The sequence below is a fragment of the Mesoplodon mirus genome, assembly GCF_964341445.2.
Source record: "Mesoplodon mirus genome assembly, chromosome: 12".
In the NCBI taxonomy this organism is placed as follows: Eukaryota; Metazoa; Chordata; class Mammalia; order Artiodactyla; family Ziphiidae; genus Mesoplodon; species Mesoplodon mirus.
The window spans coordinates 90,536,810-90,555,705 of NC_138988.1; the positions used below are offsets into that span (position 1 = coordinate 90,536,810).

General features: G+C 47.4%; 2 protein-coding genes across 4 annotated transcripts in view; one reads left to right on the plus strand and one right to left on the minus strand.

Annotated features, from left to right (window-relative positions):
• Positions 1-17,997, minus strand: part of E2F3 (E2F transcription factor 3) — an 83,650-nt gene extending 65,653 nt beyond the window's left edge. The window contains exon 1 of one of the 3 annotated variants that reach the window (XM_082637654.1): positions 17,500-17,997. In XM_082637654.1, coding sequence (XP_082493780.1) covers positions 17,500-17,901 — 402 coding nt within the window. In that variant the 5' untranslated portion in view covers positions 17,902-17,997. Of the gene's footprint in view, positions 1-16,293; positions 16,619-17,499 lie in introns of those variants that run through there. The other 2 variants (XM_082637655.1, XM_082637656.1) reach the window with 2 other exon arrangements.
• LOC309813069 (uncharacterized protein) lies at positions 17,785-18,669 on the plus strand (the record flags this gene model as incomplete). Its single annotated transcript, XM_082637657.1, has 2 exons — positions 17,785-17,865; positions 17,972-18,669. The coding sequence occupies exon 2, from the start codon at positions 18,163-18,165 to the stop codon at positions 18,667-18,669; it is 507 nt and encodes a 168-aa protein (XP_082493783.1). The 5' UTR covers positions 17,785-17,865; positions 17,972-18,162.
• Between the last annotated feature and the right edge of the window lie 227 nt (positions 18,670-18,896).

Consider the following 18,896-nt stretch of genomic DNA (forward strand, 5'->3'; position numbering starts at 1 on the left):
AGAAAGAAGAACAAACAAAACCCAAAGTTAGCAGAAGGAAAGAAATAATAAAGATCAGAGCAAAAATAAATGAAATAGAAACAAAGAAAACAATAGCAAAGATCAATAAAACTAAAAGCTGGTTCTTTGAGAAGATAAACAAAATTGATAAACCATTAGCCAGACTCATCAAGTAAAAGAGGGAAAGGACTCAAATCGATACAATTACAAATGAAACAGAAGTTACAACAGACACCGCAGAAATACAAAGCATCATAAGAGACTACTATAAGCAACTCTATGCCAATAAAATGGACAACCTGGAAAAGATGGACAAATTCTTAGAAAGATATAACCTTCCAGGACTGAACCAGGAAGAAACAGAAAATATGAACAGACCAATCGCAAGTATTGAAATTGAAACTGTGATTAAAAATCTTCCAACAAACAAAAGTCCAGGACCAGATGGCCTCACAGGTCAATTCTATCAAACATTTAGAGAAGAGCTAACATCCATCCTTTTCAAACTCTTCCAAAAAATTGCAGAGGAAGGAATGCTCCCAAACTCATTCTATGAGGCCACCATCTCCCTGATACCAAAACCAGACAAAGATACTACAAAAAAAGAAAATTACAGACCAATATCACTGATGAATATAGACGCAAAAGTTCTCAACAAAATACTAGCAAACAGAATCCAACAACACATTAAAAGAATCATACACCATGATCAAGTGGGATTTATCCTAGGGATGCAAGGATTCTTCAATATACGCAAATCAATCAATGTGATACACCATATTAACAAACTGAAGAATAAAAACCATATGATCATCTCAATAGATGCAGAAAAAGCTTTTGACAAAATTCAATATCCACTTATGATAAAAACTCTCCAGAAAGTGAGCATAGGGGGAACCTACCTCAACATAATAAAGGCCATATACGACAAACCTGCAGCAAACATCATTCTGAATGGAGAAAAACTGAAAGCATTTCCTCTAAGATCAGGAACAAGACAAGGATGTCCACTCTCACCACTATTATTCAACAGAGTTTTGGAAGTCCTAGCCACGGCACTCAGAGAAGAAAAAGACATAAAAGGAATATGAATTGGAAAAGAAGAAGTAAAACTGTCACTGTTTGCAGATGACATGATACTATACATAGAGAATTCTAAAGATGCCACCGGAAAACTACTACAGCTAATCAATGAATTTGGTAAAGTTGCAGGATACAAAATTAGTGCACAGAAATCCCATGCATTCCTATACACTAATGATGAAAAAGCTGAAAGAGAAATTAAGGAAACACTCCCATTTACCACTGCAACAAAAAGAATAAAATACCTAGGAATAAACCTACCTAGGGAGACAAAAGACCTGTATGCAGAAAACTATAAGACACTGATGAAAGAAATTAAAGATGATACCAACAGATGGAGAGATATACCATGTTCTTGGGTTGGAAGAATCAATATTGTGAAAATGACTATACTACCCAAAGTAACCTACAGATTCAATGCAATCCCTATCAAATTACCAATGGCATTTTTTACGGAACTAGAACAAAAAATCTTAAAATTTGTATGGAGACACAAAAGACTCCAAATAGCCAAAGCAGGCTTGAGGGAAAAAAACGGAGCTGGAGGAATCAGACTCTCTGACTTCAGACTATACTACAAAGCTACAGTAATCAAGGCAATACGGTACTGGCACAAAAACAGAAACATAGATCAATGGAACAAGACAGAAAGCACAGAGATAAACCCACGCACCTATGGTCAACTAATCTATGACAAAGGAGGCAAGGATATACAATGGAGAAAAGACAGTCTCTTCGATAAGTGGCACTGGGAAAACTGGACAACTACATGTAAAAGAATGAAATTAGAACACTCCCTAACACCATACACAAAAATAAACTCAAAATGGATTCGAGACCTAAATGTAAGACCGGACACTATAACACTGTTAGAGGAAAACATAGGAAGAACACTCTTTGACATAAATCACAGCAAGACCTTTTATGATCCACCTCCTAGAGTAATGGAAATAAAAACAAAAATAAACAAATGGGACCTAATGAAACTTCAAAGCTTTTGTACAGCAAATGAAACCATAAACAAGACGAAAAGACAACCCTCAGAATGGGAGAAAATATTTGCAAACAAATCAACAGACAAAGGATTAATCTCCAAAATATATAAACAGCTCATGCAGCTCAATATTGAAAAAATAAGAAACCCAATCCAAAAATGGGCAGAAGACCTAAATAGATATTTCTCCCAAGAAGACATACAGATGGCCAAGAAGCACATGAAAAGCTGCTCAACATCACTATTAGAGAAATGCAAATCAAAACTACAGTGAGGTAACACCACACACCAGTTAGAATGGGCATCATCAGAAAATCTACAAACAACAAATGGTGGACAGGGTGTGGAATACCCTGCACTGTTGGTGGGAATGTAAATTGATACAGCCACTATGGAGAATAGTATGGAGGTTCCTTAAAAAACTAAAAATGGAATTACCATATGATCCAGCAATCCCACTACTGGGCATATACCCAGAGAAAACCATAATTCAAAAAGACACATGCACCCCAATACTCACTGCAGCACTATTTACAATAGCCAGGACATGGAAGCAATGTAAATGCCCATCGACAGATGAATGGATAGAGAAGATGTGCTACATATATACAATGGAACATTACTCAGCCATAAAAAGGAATGAAATTGGGTCATTTGTTGTGACGTGGATGGATCTAGAGACTGTCATACAGAGTGAAGTAAGTCAGAAAGAGAAAAACAAATATCGTTTATTAATGCATATATGTGGAACCTAGAAAAATGGTACAGATGAACTGGTTTGCAGGGCAGAAATAGACACACAGATGTAGAGAACGAATATATGGACACCAAAGGGGGGAAAGCCGTGGGGGGGTGGGGGTGGGGATGTGATGAATTGTGCGATTGGGATTGACATGTATACACTGATGTGTATAAAACTGATGACTAATAAGAACCTGCTATATAAAAAGAAAAAAAAAGAACCAAAACAGCCAAGACAATTTTGAAGAGGAAGAAGATATGGTAGTGATAAGGTGTGGAGACTTATTTATGCAATAATAAGACTTTTAAAATAAAACTAGTGTAATGTTGGCATGGGAGTGGGCAAGTACTGTATGTCAATGTAACAGTTCAGAGTGCTCAGGAAATGACCCACATATAATGAGAACTTGGTGTTATTATAAATTGGCATTATATTGATTAATCAATATATTGTGCTAGATATTTTTGTATGAAAAAAAATCAACTTAATTCTATATCTAGGACTCTTCTTGATGTTTCAGACTCATACTGAAACAATGTATCCCAAACTGAACTGATTGTAACTTGTGAAACTATTCCTTTTGTATTCTGTGTATCACTAGCAAAGAAATTTGAAAGCCAGTATTTATTCTTCTGCCTCCTAAATTTATCTCGCACATCCAAGCAATAAAATATTTTGTAGAGTTAAAAAAAAATCTATCAATTTAGATGTATGAGCAGAATCTTGGGCAAGTGCAGAAGTAAAGAATTTCTGTCAATATGATTAGGGCTTTAAAAAAATCCATCTTCATGAAAAAAAAATCAGGTAACATCTATTTCTTTTAAGTTTCTAAGTTTATTTAATTACATATATATTTAAGTTTTAACTGATCAGAACTTCTGATTCCATGATTTTGGTTATAATTTATATGACGATTATTCATACCCATTCAAACTGTGGGTAGTCGAAAGCTTTTCACATAAAGAACTGTGGTATCTACTTATTGCCTTTACTGGTTTTCATAATGAGTTGGGAACAGGGGCGGGAATTTATCAAGTGGCCGGACACTTTGTGCCCAGCTCCAGGCTGGACACTGGCCCAGGGTCTCTCATTTCATTTACTCTTCACGATATCTTTAAATACCCAAATTACCAGACATGTAAGGAGAGCAACCATTTCATTTCCAGAGAAGCCTGGTACATCTGGCTGGCAATTTGGTTATAGATATAAGGATTTTTACTGGTGCTAGCTAAGAGGACGATTAAACGAGAAGGAATTAAAAGGAGGAACATAATTGTCAAACAAACACATCAAAAGCCTCTGGAGAAAAGGGAGGGAAGCAGTTTTCCTGTTCATGGGATGATGCTGAAAAGCCCAAAGAAGGCTAAGAATGTCTGTTACTGAGTTCTGTGCTGTGGCTCACAGGATCCTCCCAGAGTCCTCCCATTTCAAAAAGGGATGCCAGGCCCAGAAGAGACCAAAGGGCACTGCCAGTTTTGAACTGTCTTGATACACCTAAGATCTTTTGAAGCGCTGCTGTTTTTGGAAATGCACCGTACGGGCAACACCCTCTTTGTCGCGTAACACGACAGCCCCATCCAGGCCTTGGCTTCCCCTAGTCCTTTCTTGTTGAGAGGTATCTTTTCGCAAACTGTGCCTCTCAAACTTGGGCATCGGAAAGACCTCGGGGGGGCCTGTCAAACCCCAAGCTGCTGGTCACACCCAGAATTTCTGACTCAGTAGGTTTCGAGTGTGAACCCCAAATCTGCATTTCTAAAAAGCTCCCAGGTGCTGTTGCTGGTCCCGGACTGCACATTTAAGAACCACTATTGTGAAAAAAAACAGAACAGGATCCATCAAAGACAGGAAGGGGGGTGGTGGGAGGGGGTTGTTTGTTACACAGCCATATCTGCATCACTCACGATCCAAGCCACACGAGGCAGGCGATTTTGTCTGTGTCGACCCCGCTGCACCCCCAGCACTTAGGACAGGGGCTGGCATACACTAGGTGCCCTATACACATAACTGCTAAGTAAGTCAAAGGAATCAGTAATGCCCCGTGCTGGAAACTGGGGCCAGTGCGGGGATAGGGGAGCAAGGGAAGTGGCTGTGGAAACACCAGCAACAAAGGGAATGGCTTTTAACAGCTGAATTGCCCTGAAAGGGAAGCTCAGCTTGCTAACGATGGCAACAACAAGAGCAGTAATAATATACACGATGCTAACAAACACCTCGGAGTGTTTAGTACGTGGCTGGAGCTAGAGCCAGCACTTTACATGCATCGGGGCGTTCAGCTTTCACAACAACCTATGAGATGGGAACCTTGACTCTCCTCATTTAACAGGTGAGGAAACAGGTTAGAAAGGAAGTGACGCTCCCAAACCATCTACCTATCTATGCAGAAGCTGGTCCCAAGCAGAAGGTCTCTCTTAATTACCCACTTGAGTAAATGATAAATGCAAAACTTCTTTGGCCTTCTCTGAACTGCAGACTTTGATCCTTTCTTCTCCAAGTTACGGAGAGGCTTCAAGTGGCCCATTCCTAGTACGCCTGATCGTAAAACAGGCAGGGCTTCGGCTGGCTACACAGAGCACGTTTTCTCTGTATCATCTCTCAAGAGTGGGACAGTGAATCACAGCGCTGGGGTTCCATGCGGGGGTTAGGCATGCCCAGTAAAGGGCTAGTTCGGTGGTTCATCAACAGGGCAGGGAAGGGGGCGGGGGAGACACGTGGGCCGATTTTGCACTCGGGGGACATTGGACAGATGTGTCCAATGTCTCTGTGTCCAGAGACAATTCTGATTGTCATAACTGGAGGGTGCTACTGGCATCTGCTGAGGAGTCCTCACTACTCACTAGTGAGTAGCCAACAGGGCACAGGACAGCCTCCCCCCACAAAGAGGTATCTGGCCAAAATATCAATGGTGCTGACACCCTGCTCCAATTTCAAAGCCTTCTCTGTCCCACCCCTCCCACCCCCGCCCCAGGTTGGATGCCTAAGAAACTTCATCGATATTCTCTTACAGCCTTCACTGTCTTTTATCTTGTCTTCATCTGGAGATGAAGACATCTGGAGAACTGGAGACACTGGAGAACTTGCTTCATCTGCCCTATCTCCTGATGAACTCCTTGAGGGCCAGAAGAACATCTTAGTCACTGAAACACCCAGAATACTGGGAACCGATTCAGCTCAGAGTGGGTGTTCAGTAAGTGTCCTGTACTTTGTTTTCCCTCAGATGGGTAAAAATGCTGAGAATTCACTAACCATGGAGGAGGGGCAGCGGGGTGAACACACTAAGTTAGGAACACAAAGTACACTTCCTATAAACTTATCTTATTTAATCCTTCCAACCACTGAAGGGGACAGGAGCACTATTTTAGGTAACTACAGCTCATAGAATTTGTGAAAGGTCACACGCTACTAAGCGACAGAGCACGTTTCTGGAGCCAGATGTCAAGCCCTAGGCGCCTTCCGTACCCCACGACCGTGCCATGGGTCCCCAGAGCTGAAAACCTCCCTCCTAAAGACTAGTCCCAGGATTACAGTGTCTGAGATGCTAGCAAGGAAAACAGTAACAGAAAAGGTTGAAAACTTTACCACATTCTTAGTGTGATCATCACAAGTCTTTTGCTACCAAACAGGGCAACAAAATTGGTCAATTGAAGGGTTACTGCAAATAGGCTTAAATACAAGTTACATATTTAAAAATCAATGATAAAGATACTTAGAATTTACATGGCTCTTTCATTTTTAAACTTTAATATGCTAGGGCTTAAGAAAATATATCTGAGATATATATTTTTTTAATCTGCAAAATCAGAGAGCACAGGAAATAACGGTCAAAAAAGCCATCTTAGTTCGAGACATAATTATGTGACCTTTCTTTATGCACAGCACTCTCCAGCTGGCTCTTTGCTTTCTCAGAGCAGCTAGGAGCCAGGCCCAGACCTGGGAAAGTACGTCATAAATAACATCTGATGGCTCGTCTCTGGGAGCCCTGACAGTATTGATCCCCCAAATCAACCTGATGAATCTGTCTCGTTTTCATATTATAGAAGGAGAAGTGAAAATGATGAAAGGTTTCAGTAGCACCACGTTAGTTCTTTGTTGTTTTAAGCTAAGGAGGCCAGTCTTGGCTGGCTGCTGTTCATCAAGCCCTCTACTTTAACCTCTGTGCCAAAACCACATTCCCAGGGCTGGGTCCCAGACTCTTAGAAAACTGGGTGGCCCACGGCATCCCTCAGAGCCAGCTCATTCCAAACTCGCCATTCCCTCCACAGGATGCAAACCCCGATGGAGGAAAAGCTCAGCCGTGTCCATTCTTTCAGCCCCAGGAGCTAACCATCTTGGGAGTCAAGGTCTTGTATTTCTTTTCTCCCTTAGCCTGCCTCTCACTTCCATCTTGCCTTTCACGCCATCACAGTTGCTGTCCTGCTTCCAGACTCAGCAACTCTGTAGCACCCATGCTCTAAATGGTATGCCCTACTTTTCTTCCCAGGGCAATTTCTGCCTTTCTGTCCAGTTGGTAACCTGTTCCAGGCAGGCCCAGACCCGAAAGAATGGAAAGTCTTCCTGCTATAGGGTAAAGTAAACCCCTTGAGGGCCGGGTGTCCAGACTATCACCCTGGTTCCCAGTGATGTTGGTGCCAGGCAACAGTGCTTGCTTGGACCCCCTAAGTTCTCAGCCCCTTGGGAGTGCTTTTTGTTTCATCTCCTTTGGGTTTTGGGTCACTCGTCTTTGGATGGTTTGCCTTGGCAATGACCTGGAAGTCCAGAAGCTGGTACAAGGGTCGGCAGGGGGTACCAGTGCACCTGGCCCAGGTTTCTCAGGTCTGCAGACTTTGGAGCCAGGCTCCTTGGGTTCAATTTCACTTGCCTCTCTCATCAGTGGAGCCCTGAACCAGCCTCTGAAGCGCTCATTGTCTGCTTCTTCCTGTGCAGGACAAGCATGGTAATAATACCCACCTCATAGGTTATGTGGATAATGTGTTAATGCGCATAAAACACTTACTTTAGTGCCCTTCATGCGCATGGGCACTTGATAAACATTAGCTATTATTATCCCATAGACCAGAGACTGCTGAGTGGCAGCCCTGAAGCCAAATCTGGCCCAGAGACCTATTTTGTTTGGCTTGCACATTTTCCTTTTTAATTGAGCCTGCATTTTAAAGATGGTAGATTTCTGGCATTTTAAGAAAATTGAAGACCTGGCAACAAATGGGACCTGCTTTCCTCTCTGGAAGCCATCACCTGGGGTGGGGTCCCTCCTCGGCTGCCTTCTGACAGGGCATTTCTTCCTTGTTCAAGCCCAACCCCCATACCACTTATCTCCATCTTTCCATACCCCCCAGTTATTTCCCTGCCCAGCCCTTGTAGGAAGGCAATCTCTATTCCAGACCAACTTTACCAATGTATCCAGTGTTAGGTCCCATTATTCCCCCATATTGACACCAGTCCAACTGGTCTCCTAATGCTAGCCTAATTCCTGCCTTCCTACCTTGGCCTCGTGATGTTCCCCCAGCCATGAACAGCCTCCCAAACCTTCCCCGTCCACCTAGTCCAGCGGTTCCAATTGAGTGCACGTTAAAATGACCTGGGGCACTTTCAAAACATACTCAGGTCTAGATGGGGGTACTTCTCGAAAGTGCCAAGATGATTCAAATATACACCCAAACGCGCTCTAAGGTCGGTGACCATGGGAGCCATGGCCTGCCCATTCCCATGGTCCAGCTGGCACATCCTGTCGATACTGTACAACCGAGGACAAGATGAGTCTTGTTTGACTCCTGTTTAGTCTTGCTTGCGACTCAACTTGTGTTTAAAGCCTGTCTCCCCAAACAGACTATAAAACTCAAGAGTGGGTGGCTCACACTTCATACTTCTTTTGCATCCTCAACAGGACGACTGGGGTGCCAAGCACACTGTGGGTGCCTAATGACAATGCCTCTTGTCAAATATTTGAGCGTCCACAACGGAGAAGGCATTGCAAGGACGACACGATGAGAAGACCACAGACTGGTTTCCTGAAGCTTGTGGGTTTGGACGAAGAGTAAGTCAAGGGCACCACTGATGAGGATATAAGGTGGACTAAGATGTGCTACGGGAAGGAAGCAGTAACTTGAGGGAAGGGAGGGACCCAAGGCCTGGGGAATCAGGGAAGGCTCTGTGCAGGGAGTTGTCCTTGATAGGCTGGTGGGAAGGACCGCAGTGAGAGGAACAAGCAAATAAATGCCCCAGAGGGAAAGCAGCAGCCACCGTGAGCACTGTGACGTGAGCACTGTGCCGTGTGCCAGGATCCCAGTGGGGAGGAATGGGAAGCAGAACGGGAAGGGCGAGATTTCACTGGACCTCAAACGCTAGGGAAAGGTTTGTAATTAATTGGATAAGTCACGGAAGCAGCCCGTGAAGGCTGGGATTCTGGCCTCCTTCTAAAAGCCAGGCAGAGGGAGAGGTGAGGGCTCAGGGGGAGGGACAGGCATAATACACCGAACAGCTAGGCACTGCAAGAGGGAGAAGAGAAGGGGCCAGGGAGGCCCGGAGGCAGCTCCCCTCTGCACACGGAGTAGCTGGCGCCTCCAATCCTGCAGGGCCCCCCACACCTCAGACACCCTGATCCTCACCATTCAGTCTTAAGCCCTAGTTGACTGTACAGAAGTGAAATCATGTTAAGAGTGCTGCTTTATTAACACAGATCATCACAGAAATAAAGATTTTCATCATGACACGATCACTACCAAAAGGACTATTATAATAAGACGCTTATCTTTCTGCTCTTTCTCCCAAGTCCATGCACAGCTTATGAAGAGATACAAAGATCCTAAAGAGTATGTTGGGAGAAAACCACCCTGTGGTTCAGCCCTCCTCCTCATCACCGCCGTTTTAAGAGGTGTAACCTGGGTCTGGATGAACACAAGGGCTGGTTCAGAGACTAAACCACCAAAGGGTGGGCCCAAGAGACAGCCATGGAAGAAAGGGGCAATTCCACCACGTATCTACTGAATCCTTCCCGTGGGTCAGGCCCCGGCCTAGGCACCTTACAGGTATGAAATCATTTAACCGTCCCGATCCCCATGAGGTAGCTACTATGATTTCCCCATTTTACAGGTGAGGAAATTAAGACGCATAGGTTAAGCAGAGTTGCCCAAAGTCACACAGAATAAGAACCCTGACACTCTGGCTTCAGGCTCCATCGTCTGACTCTTATACTTGGCTGCCCCTCAGTTTGCCTTTTAGGTGGAGGGTGTGGGTTAGGTCCATATAAGCCTTCACCTCTCCAAAGGGCTGCCAGGCCCAAAAAGGCTCAAAAGGGATGGGGTCACAGGGCTGCTGCGCTGGTTATATACTTCTGGAGCCTCAGAGCATCAGACGTGGAAAAAGGGCAAGGGAGGGGTGAAATCTATAGGCTCTGAGCTGACCTCCTGTGACCCCCAGTGTCCAGAGCTGCAACTTTCAGGATCCTGAAGACCAGAGCTTGGAGGAGCCCTTCTCGGCAGTCAGGCGCGTGCCAGAGGAGCCAGCAGGGTCTCCTGGGGAGCCAGGCAAGAGCTGGCTGGGAGGACCAGGGGCGTTCAGTTCATCTGCTCCCGGAGATGGACTCCATCCGCCACAAAGTCCTCCAGGGGGATCAGCTTCACTGATAACTACAGGTCTCACCAGCAGTTGCTCCCTGATCTAAGGCCGCACCTACACACGGCACCTTTCTGGTTTGTGGTTTATAGACAAGCCATATATCCCCGCCCCTAACGCGTTGGTGAACTACAGCGACATTGGATTATGTTTCACTTTTAGGCTTCAGGGCTTGAAGTGATTCTATTTTTAAGCTTTCTCAATTCCACAAGTAAAAGAAGACGTTTTAAGGAAATTAGTTCCGGTTTTTAGGGGATGAGGACTTCTTCCCCTGAAAGAGTTAAACTTTGTTAAACCAGCAATCTTCCTAAGGAAGGGCACCTGGTCTAATGTCACTGGGCAAGGGCCCCAGGACCTCTGAAAACCACAACAGTCACCCAGGATGTGGACAGCCCAGGACAAACCTCCAACACCAGAGCTATACTGTGCCCTTCTGAAGAGAGCGGCAAAAATCCTTTCAAAAATCCTTTCAGGGCCTCCCTGGTGGCGCAGTGGTTGAGAGTCCGCCTGCCGATGCACGGGATGCGGGTTCGTGCCCCGGTCTGGGAGGATCCCATGTGCCGCGGAGCGGCTGGGCCCGTGGGCCGTGGCCGCTGGGCCTGCGCGTCCGGAGCCTGTGCTCCGCGACGGGGGAGGCCACGGCAGTGAGAGGCCCGCATACCGCAAAAAAAAAAAAAAAAAAAAATCCTTTCAGGTTCTAGTCTCAGTGAAGTATGTTTCACCGTTTGAGCACCGGAAGTGTCATATCCACAAAAATTTGCAAATAACAAATAAAGCTTTAAAAAGGCTACTATCATGTTTCTATAAGAGTCAGTCATTCCTTCCATTTTTTAAAATTCCCTTTCATTGAACATCTAAAGGAGCGTGGCTTATTTTGTACCTTTGAGAATGAGGTGTTACTCTAAAGCCAACTGTTCAAAGGACACTTCTGTATGTGTCTATTTTTAAAATGTAACCATTCCTGAAGGCAATCTTAAATGTATTCTACACATCCCAATTTTCCCATATAGGGCACATGAGACTTAGTTGTTAACTTTCTCTTGGCAAATGGGGCTGCTTCTAAGAATTCCAGTCTCCAGTTTCAGTTCTGGCTTTGCCACTAGTTAGCTTGTGACCTTGGGTAAGTAACAACTGCACTGGGTCTTAATTTCCTCCCCTGCAAAATGAAAGGGATTGGGTCAGATGATGACTCTTGCTTTACAGCTCTCACATGTTAGGATTCAAAGACCGTTGGGAATATCAATTATTGCCTATGCTAATTAGAAGAATTAGTTATAAGAATGTTGTCTAGACACTAGAAATAGCCCCAGACGGTTGGGCTACAGTAATAGAAAGCAGACTAAAGTCAATTACTTTTATTTTTCTTACTTCCTCCTATCTGCTCTCTATTCCATCAGCTGTCCATTCTCACTGCTATCAACCTCCGCTGACATAAACCCCGGCCTTAGTTTACAACGCTAAGCAGGGGTCTGTTTCACCCAGGTTCTCCAGCAAAGCAAGGGGCCCAGGCTTTGTGGTTGCAACCTGACAACCAGTGGGCTTCACCTCTCCCCCTTCAAAGTTATATTGTAGATGATTGTGGCCGCCACAGCGACAAGACTGACCCCCAGTTAAGGTTGGAGGCGGACTGAGAATGCGTCCTTGTAACTTACATTCTTTGAGTTCTAAAAACGCATCGCTTTGGGAGGAGAGCGTTTGAAGCAAAAGCGACAACAGAAAATAAACCGATTTCCTTCTTACTGGCCCCAAAGCTCTACGTATTATCCCTCTATATTAACCCTACTCCTGCCCTCCAGGATTCCTTATCCCCGTCCCAGTTGTTGTCTTTTTTGTCCCTTCTGTTGTATAACTTTTCCTTGTGTAAGATACATTTTCCAAGCCACTCTTGGAAGCCAAAGAGAAGGTCAGGGTAGGAGGAAGGAGATACCATTAGTGGTTTCCTATACTTACTGCTTTCCCAGTTAGCTTCCCTTCTTAGTCCCATGAAAAATGATTAGTAGAAAATATGCCTCTTAGCAATTGTAAATACAGTCCCCGAAACACTTTTAAGCTGCTAACAAGCATGAAAAATATGCATTAAACCACATGCTTGGGCTTCCCTGGTGGCGCAGTGGTTGGGAGTCCGCCTGCCGATGCAGGGCACGCGGGTTCGTGCCCTGGTTCGGGATCCCGCGTGCTGTGGAGCGGCTGGGCCCGTGGGCCGTGGCCGCTGGGCCTGCGCGTCCGGAGCCTGTGCTCCGCAGGGGGAGAGGCCGCAGCAGTGGGAGGCCCACATACAGCCAAAAAAAAAAAAAAAAAAAAAAAAACCACATGCTTAGTACCTCAAAGAATTCAGGGAAGTTCCTCTTTAAAAACCAAAATGAAACAGAGCATCTGATAAGAATTGCAATCTACCTTCTTTGCCTTGCACTATTTGGGGTGGTTTCATGGGCATCTAGGAGGGATGTGATTTAATGAGCACAGGCGGTGGCTGATTTTTCACTCTTCCTAGTTTAAAATGTTAGTAGAAAGTAGGTGATTAAAAAGGAATTGGAGTCAGTCAGCCTGGGAAAGTGGATGTAAACTAGACATACAAATGGAATATATGTTAAGTCATGTTAAATTAGAAAACCAGCCAGAAAAATCAACTATGAATATCTGAAGCCTTGCCAAGTGGGTCCAGGTCCTTTGGAAAAAGGCTAAAGGTATGGATGGTGTGTCTTTGGGGATGGCAATAAAAGACCACTATGGATTATACCTATGAGAAATGAGAATAAAAGCCACTTTTCCCTACAACCTTTCAATCTCCAGGTGCTATTATCTATTCATGTCTAAGCTTAGAGTATTATTTTCTGGTTTCATGTTAGCTTTACACAGCACAACATTAATCTCAGAATCTACTCTTCCAAGTATTACGTAAGGTGACGATTTACAGAAAAACGACAACAAAAAAAATCCTTTCCTGTTCACAAGCTTGGGTTCCTTAGCTCACAGAGCCACGTTTAAGGGTGCTTTGTTTCAGAGGATGATCAGAGTGGTGCCCTGGCTACTGATTATAGTGCAGCTATTTGTACTGCCTGAGTCTGGGCACTGCATTATATTAAAACTTCCATTTTGGGGTATGTAGTGACTAAAAATTCTCTCCTAGCTTAAACTTGGCACCAACCATCTATCTCAGCAGAAGCAAGATTATTGACTACAGAACCACAGGAACCCAGCATTTTTCTTCTTTTATATTTATACAGGAAAGAAAGAGGCTCAGCTGTAGCACCTACGGTTTCTCCATTCTTACAGGGAAATTTCAAGCATTGTGGGTGCCTTCCCAAAGTCTAATCAGTGGGATGCTATGACTGGATTAAATTAAATCAGATGTGACAGGCCATTGTCTCTTGCATTAATAGATCCCAAACTTTTTAGAAGCGGAATGAAATCATTTCAGCTTCTTTTTAGCAGAGGCAGAAAATGATGAAGCCCCTTTCAGTTCCAGAAAATATATAGCACTTGTGACTCTGGTTTCTCTAGACTCCTTCCATGTCCAACAGCTCACCATCTAGAACTGAATTTATCTAGTGCATGTCTCTGACATGGTGATGATTAAGAGTTCAGTTCTACAAAAGCCAATAAGCATGGGCTGCACGCAAAAGATGGCCGGTCCATGCAGTCAAGGGAGGAGCGAGGCAAAAAAGTGAGGATGAGTTGATCTAAATTTGTCACAACTCAAGGCATAAGCTCATGCTGGGGCAGTTCATCACCACCATCTCTAACATAGGCCTGTGGTACTGACATGTCCCTACTTTATCCATTCTTAGGAGAGCCATGATTTATGGACTTAAAAACTCAAGTTAACTAGGTATAAATAGTTAATTACATAACATTTTTAAAAACTTTTAACCATTTTACTCATATATGTCAACAAAGGGGCAGTGTGCACATGGTCTTACATTATTTCTCTAAGTTCCAAAAAATATAAATTTCTGAATATTCATTTTATTGGGCATCTACTATTTACCTGGCACTGTGCTAAGTGTTTTACATGCATTATCATATTTAACCCTTAAATAGAACTTTCAAGTTCCTACTGTTATTGTCCCTATTTTACAGAAGAGGAAACTGTGTTGTGAGAGTTTAAGTTATTTGCCTAAGATCCAACGACTTGTAAATGACAGAGGCAATTACAGCTAGTAAGGTAGTACTGAGATACATATGTATATATATATATATTTTTTCCACGTTAAAAAAAAGGTGAAGAATATGCTCCTGGTTGTTCTAGAGACAGAACATGGAATCAGAACCAGGTGGGTCTGTAACTTTGGCCACTTGAACAGGAGTTCTCAACCTCTTCTTGGACGGCAAGTGTTTAAATGATCTCTTTGCTCAGCCAATCACTTAGCTATCCCCATGCTGTCCCTCCTGCTTAGGGAAAGAATATCAATAAAAGTTCAAGACTTCAGTAGAAGTCTAATATAATTTTGATATGAAAAAAAAGAAACCAAACTTTATATACAGTGCTCATGATTTTGGAATAATAATCTCATGGCAAGGAGCATAAAGTTTTGAAGTAGCTTGGAAGGTGGTGAGGGTAATTTTTTGTACTTTAAATACTTAAATACAATGAATTACATAGAAGTTTGGCTAGACAGTTTCAGAGACCTGGCCCATGTGGACTAAAATTCAAAAGGAAAAAAAAAAAAGCAAACTGGTCGTCTCACAATTTCCCATTGTCAAAACTACCCTCCCATAAATCTGAATCAAGTCCCAGAAGTATGTCAATAGCTGGTTGTTTCAGATTAGGTTTATGATATAGTGACAGAACCCTGTAGGGGGCAAATATGCTTAAAATATATCCAAGCACGTTTAGGTCAAGTCAGTAATAGTATTTAATGCTAATAAAAGCGTGGCATGTTCTCGTGTCTGAGAATCCGGCACACTGGATACTGTTATGTGTAAGCAGGTACTGTACTCTTTCCCCCCTGCTGGCAGACCCTAGTCACTAAAACACCATGAGCTTCTTTGACTGAGACGGTATCACACATCCCTAGCAAGTATCTCTGGGGCTGCAAAGCAGTTAAGATCCAACTCGAATAGAAATTGGGGAGAGTCATGAATTAAAATTTTTCATTATTCCAAAACCCATCTCATCCCCCAAAGTGTTGCCTGGGTGCCGACTCTCTTAAAGACCTCTGCAAAATCTTGATTCTTCAAAAATTCAGCGCATTCGGAACAGAGACAAGGTGAGGTCAACGACTGATATTATCAGCCAACCATTTATCTAACTGGGTTTGGTTCGTTTCTAGCCTCGTGGGGGCCGAGCCTCACCACGAGGGTGAAGACAGGAGGCATGGAGGAAGGGAATGAAGGAGAGAAAAGGAGAAAGGAGGAAGACCTCCGGGCCACACTTCTTTCTAGTATCAACAAAAAGAGAAGCCGCATACTGACCTAAATCATCTCTCAAAGGCGCTTTATAAATTACAGGGACAAAGGGAGGGGGTGGCGGGTGGCCTGGGAATCCTACAGACACCCTACCCTCTGACCCGCCCCCCTCCCCCTCCAGCACAAGGGAAGGAAGATAGAAAGCAGAGCTCAACTCGGCCATTGGCGAGAAGCCCCCCCTCCGGTTTTCGATCGCCCATCCCTCGGCCCCCTAGAAAAACACACACGTAAACACCATACCCACCCCCTGGGGCGGACACTCCTGCCCGGAGGTTCCTAGAACCGGAGGCCGGGCATTTACTTAGTTAGATTTTTCTTGCTTACTCATTTCCCTCGAGCACCCAACCCCCCGTTCCCACTCCAAAACCCCGCTCAACCGCCTACCCTCACGGCTCCAACCCCCAACAGAATCCGGTGCCCCCGCGGCGGCGGCGGCCCCCGAGCCGTCCCGGTCACTAACCTGCTGCTGTAAGGGCATTTCCGAAACCAGCCTGGCTCCGGGGGGAGGTGGGGGGGGCCGGCTGGAGAGGGGGCCCGGAGGGCCGAACGGACCGGCGGCGCCGGGCGAGGGCGGGCGCCCGTGGAGGGGGTTGGGGAGAGGAGAGGGAGGGTGGCCGCTCCGGGGGCGGGTGCGAGGGCGCCGGGACCGTCCCAGGCCAGGGAGCCGGCGAGCAGGAGGAAGTGGGTGCCCCCTCTCCCCCTCCAGCGCCCCCTCCCGCCGCCGCCTCCTCCCCAGTCACAGGCGCGTCCTCCGCGCACGTGTGCGAAACGTCACCGGCGGGTCCCGGGGAGAGGGACAGACCCAGGCGGCGGGACGGGAACACGGCTGCCCCCGCCCTCCGTCGCCGGAGGGCGGAGAGGGGGACAGGGCGGGGAAGGAAGGGGCAAGGGGAGAGGCGGGTCAAGGGCAGGCCCGGGGCCCGGCGAGGCAGGCCCGGGCGCTCGGGCCACGCGGGCGCCGCCACTGCCACCAACGGGATGCACCCAGGCCGGAGTGCCCGCCCGCTAGCCCCTCACCCCCAGACGGCCCACGCCTCGGCCTGCAGCCGGCTTCCAGCTCCACCTCCCCCCTCGGCTTCCCCCAGCCCCTTTGTTGCCGGGAGTTACAGATCCCAAAATGTGTCAAGCGCAGCCTGGCAGAGCCCCTGCACTCCGAGCACGCCTTAGGGACCCCCGGCTGCCAACGGGCCTCCGAGGCCGGCGGGCGGCCATCACCCCCAGGGCCCCCCGGTTTCCACTCCCCTGGAGTCTCCCACTCCCCAGTTCACTACTCCCTCCCCCACCCCCTTCTCCATCCGGGGCGTGACCCCTTCCTACGCCCGAGAAAGAGGAAGCTTCGAGTTGGAGGGGAGGGGAGAGTGGGGGTAGGGAAAAGTGCAGGAAAGGAAGGGGGGGGGGGCCGCGAAAAGTTTCGGAGTGTTTGATGTGGTTCGCGCCATGGCGATCCCCGCTGCCCCGCTTGCCTGGCGGAGCCCCCCAGACCCTTCGGGGGTTCGGGGGGAACACACAAGTCTAACAATAAACTCTCGTTGGAGGGGCAGCCGCCGAGGCCCACGACGCTCGGCCCCGCGCTCTCCCAGGGCGGCCCGCAGCGCGCCCACCACCCCGCGCGGTGCGAGCCCACCTCCCGCCCGGGCTGGGGACGGTGGGAACGGGAGGGCATTACCGGAGGGCCGCCGCCGCCGCCGCCGCCGCCGCGTCCCAGCGCTGGTGGCTGCTGCAGCAGCCCGGCTCTGCTGGAGGGTCCGTGCGGCGTGGTGTAGAGGAGGCTGCCGGCGGTCTGCTCCACGCCGGGGGCACTGGGGAGGAGGGGGCCGGCGGCGACGGCGCCGCTTTGGAGGGAGGAGGAACAGGAGGTGGTGGAAGTGTTCGTGGTGAGGATCTGGATGTACGCGCTCGGGGCGGCGGCAGCAGCAGCGGCGGTGGCGGCGGCGGGGAAGCCGGGGCTGGCTAGCAGTGCCCTTTTGTCCATGGAGGCTGCAGCGGCGGCGGCGACGACAGCCGCCCCCTCCCCACCCCCGGCGGTCACCAGGTACTGCTCCAGGGCGGGCTGGATCCCCTTTCTCATCTCTCGCTCCTGCTCTTTTTATTGCTATGGTATATTAACGTATTGTTTTCAATTTCTTTATTATTTGCAGTCGGAGTTTCCAAGTCTTTCCTTCTCTCCTCCCCGCCCGGCGCTTCCGAGCCCCTTCTCTCCCTTTTCTTTTTATTTTTCCGCACCGCCCGGGCCCCGGGGGCCAAAAATAATCGGGGCTCTGGAGAGAGGAGGGTCCCGGGCGCACGGATATCGGGCCCCGAGGGGGGATGGAGGCGTCGGGGGCGGCCGATGCAATGGATTGCGAGGCGGCGGCGGCAGCACGGGTGCTGCGGCCGGCAGCTGAAAAATGGCTCCAGGAAGCTGCTGCTGACAATGAATGAAGGGATACGGTTTACGCGCCAAGGTCCTCCCGCGAAACTCAGATTTCCCGCCGGCTTTTCAAACCATATTTGCATATCCCCGCCCCTCAACCCGCCGAGGACCGTTCCCACAGCCCATTGGGTCTCTGTCTCCTTCCTTCCGTCCCAATCACGGAGCAGGGTCGCAATTGGCCGGTTTCCATTGGATGCCGTGCATCATGGTTGCCGGGGCGACAGGGGCTCTATTTGCATATGCTTCCTTGATTGGCTGGGAGGGAGTAGGGGTTTAGGAGGCGGGGGCAAAGTCCGCCTTCTCTCCCACGGAAGACCACGCCTGGTTCAGGCTCCGCCCCCGTCCCCGCCCGCCAGCCGGGCGGGCACTGCTGACCTGGGCAGGGACTTCGCGCCCCGCAGACTCAGTGTGGATCTAACCTAGAGCGCAAGTTTCGCTTTTGTAAATTGTCAAGGTGACTAAAGGGGACACTTTCGGGAACTCTCTTCCGCTTGACCAGTCAGTGTAATAGATGAACAACAGAGAGAGATTCTCCCAAGTATGTGCCAAAGGCAAGTTGGACCTTGCGAACGACGCCTGGCAGGTGGAAACCGAGCCCTTTAAATCGTGGGTTTCTCTCTTCCTGAAATCCGACCAATGCCGCGGCGAGA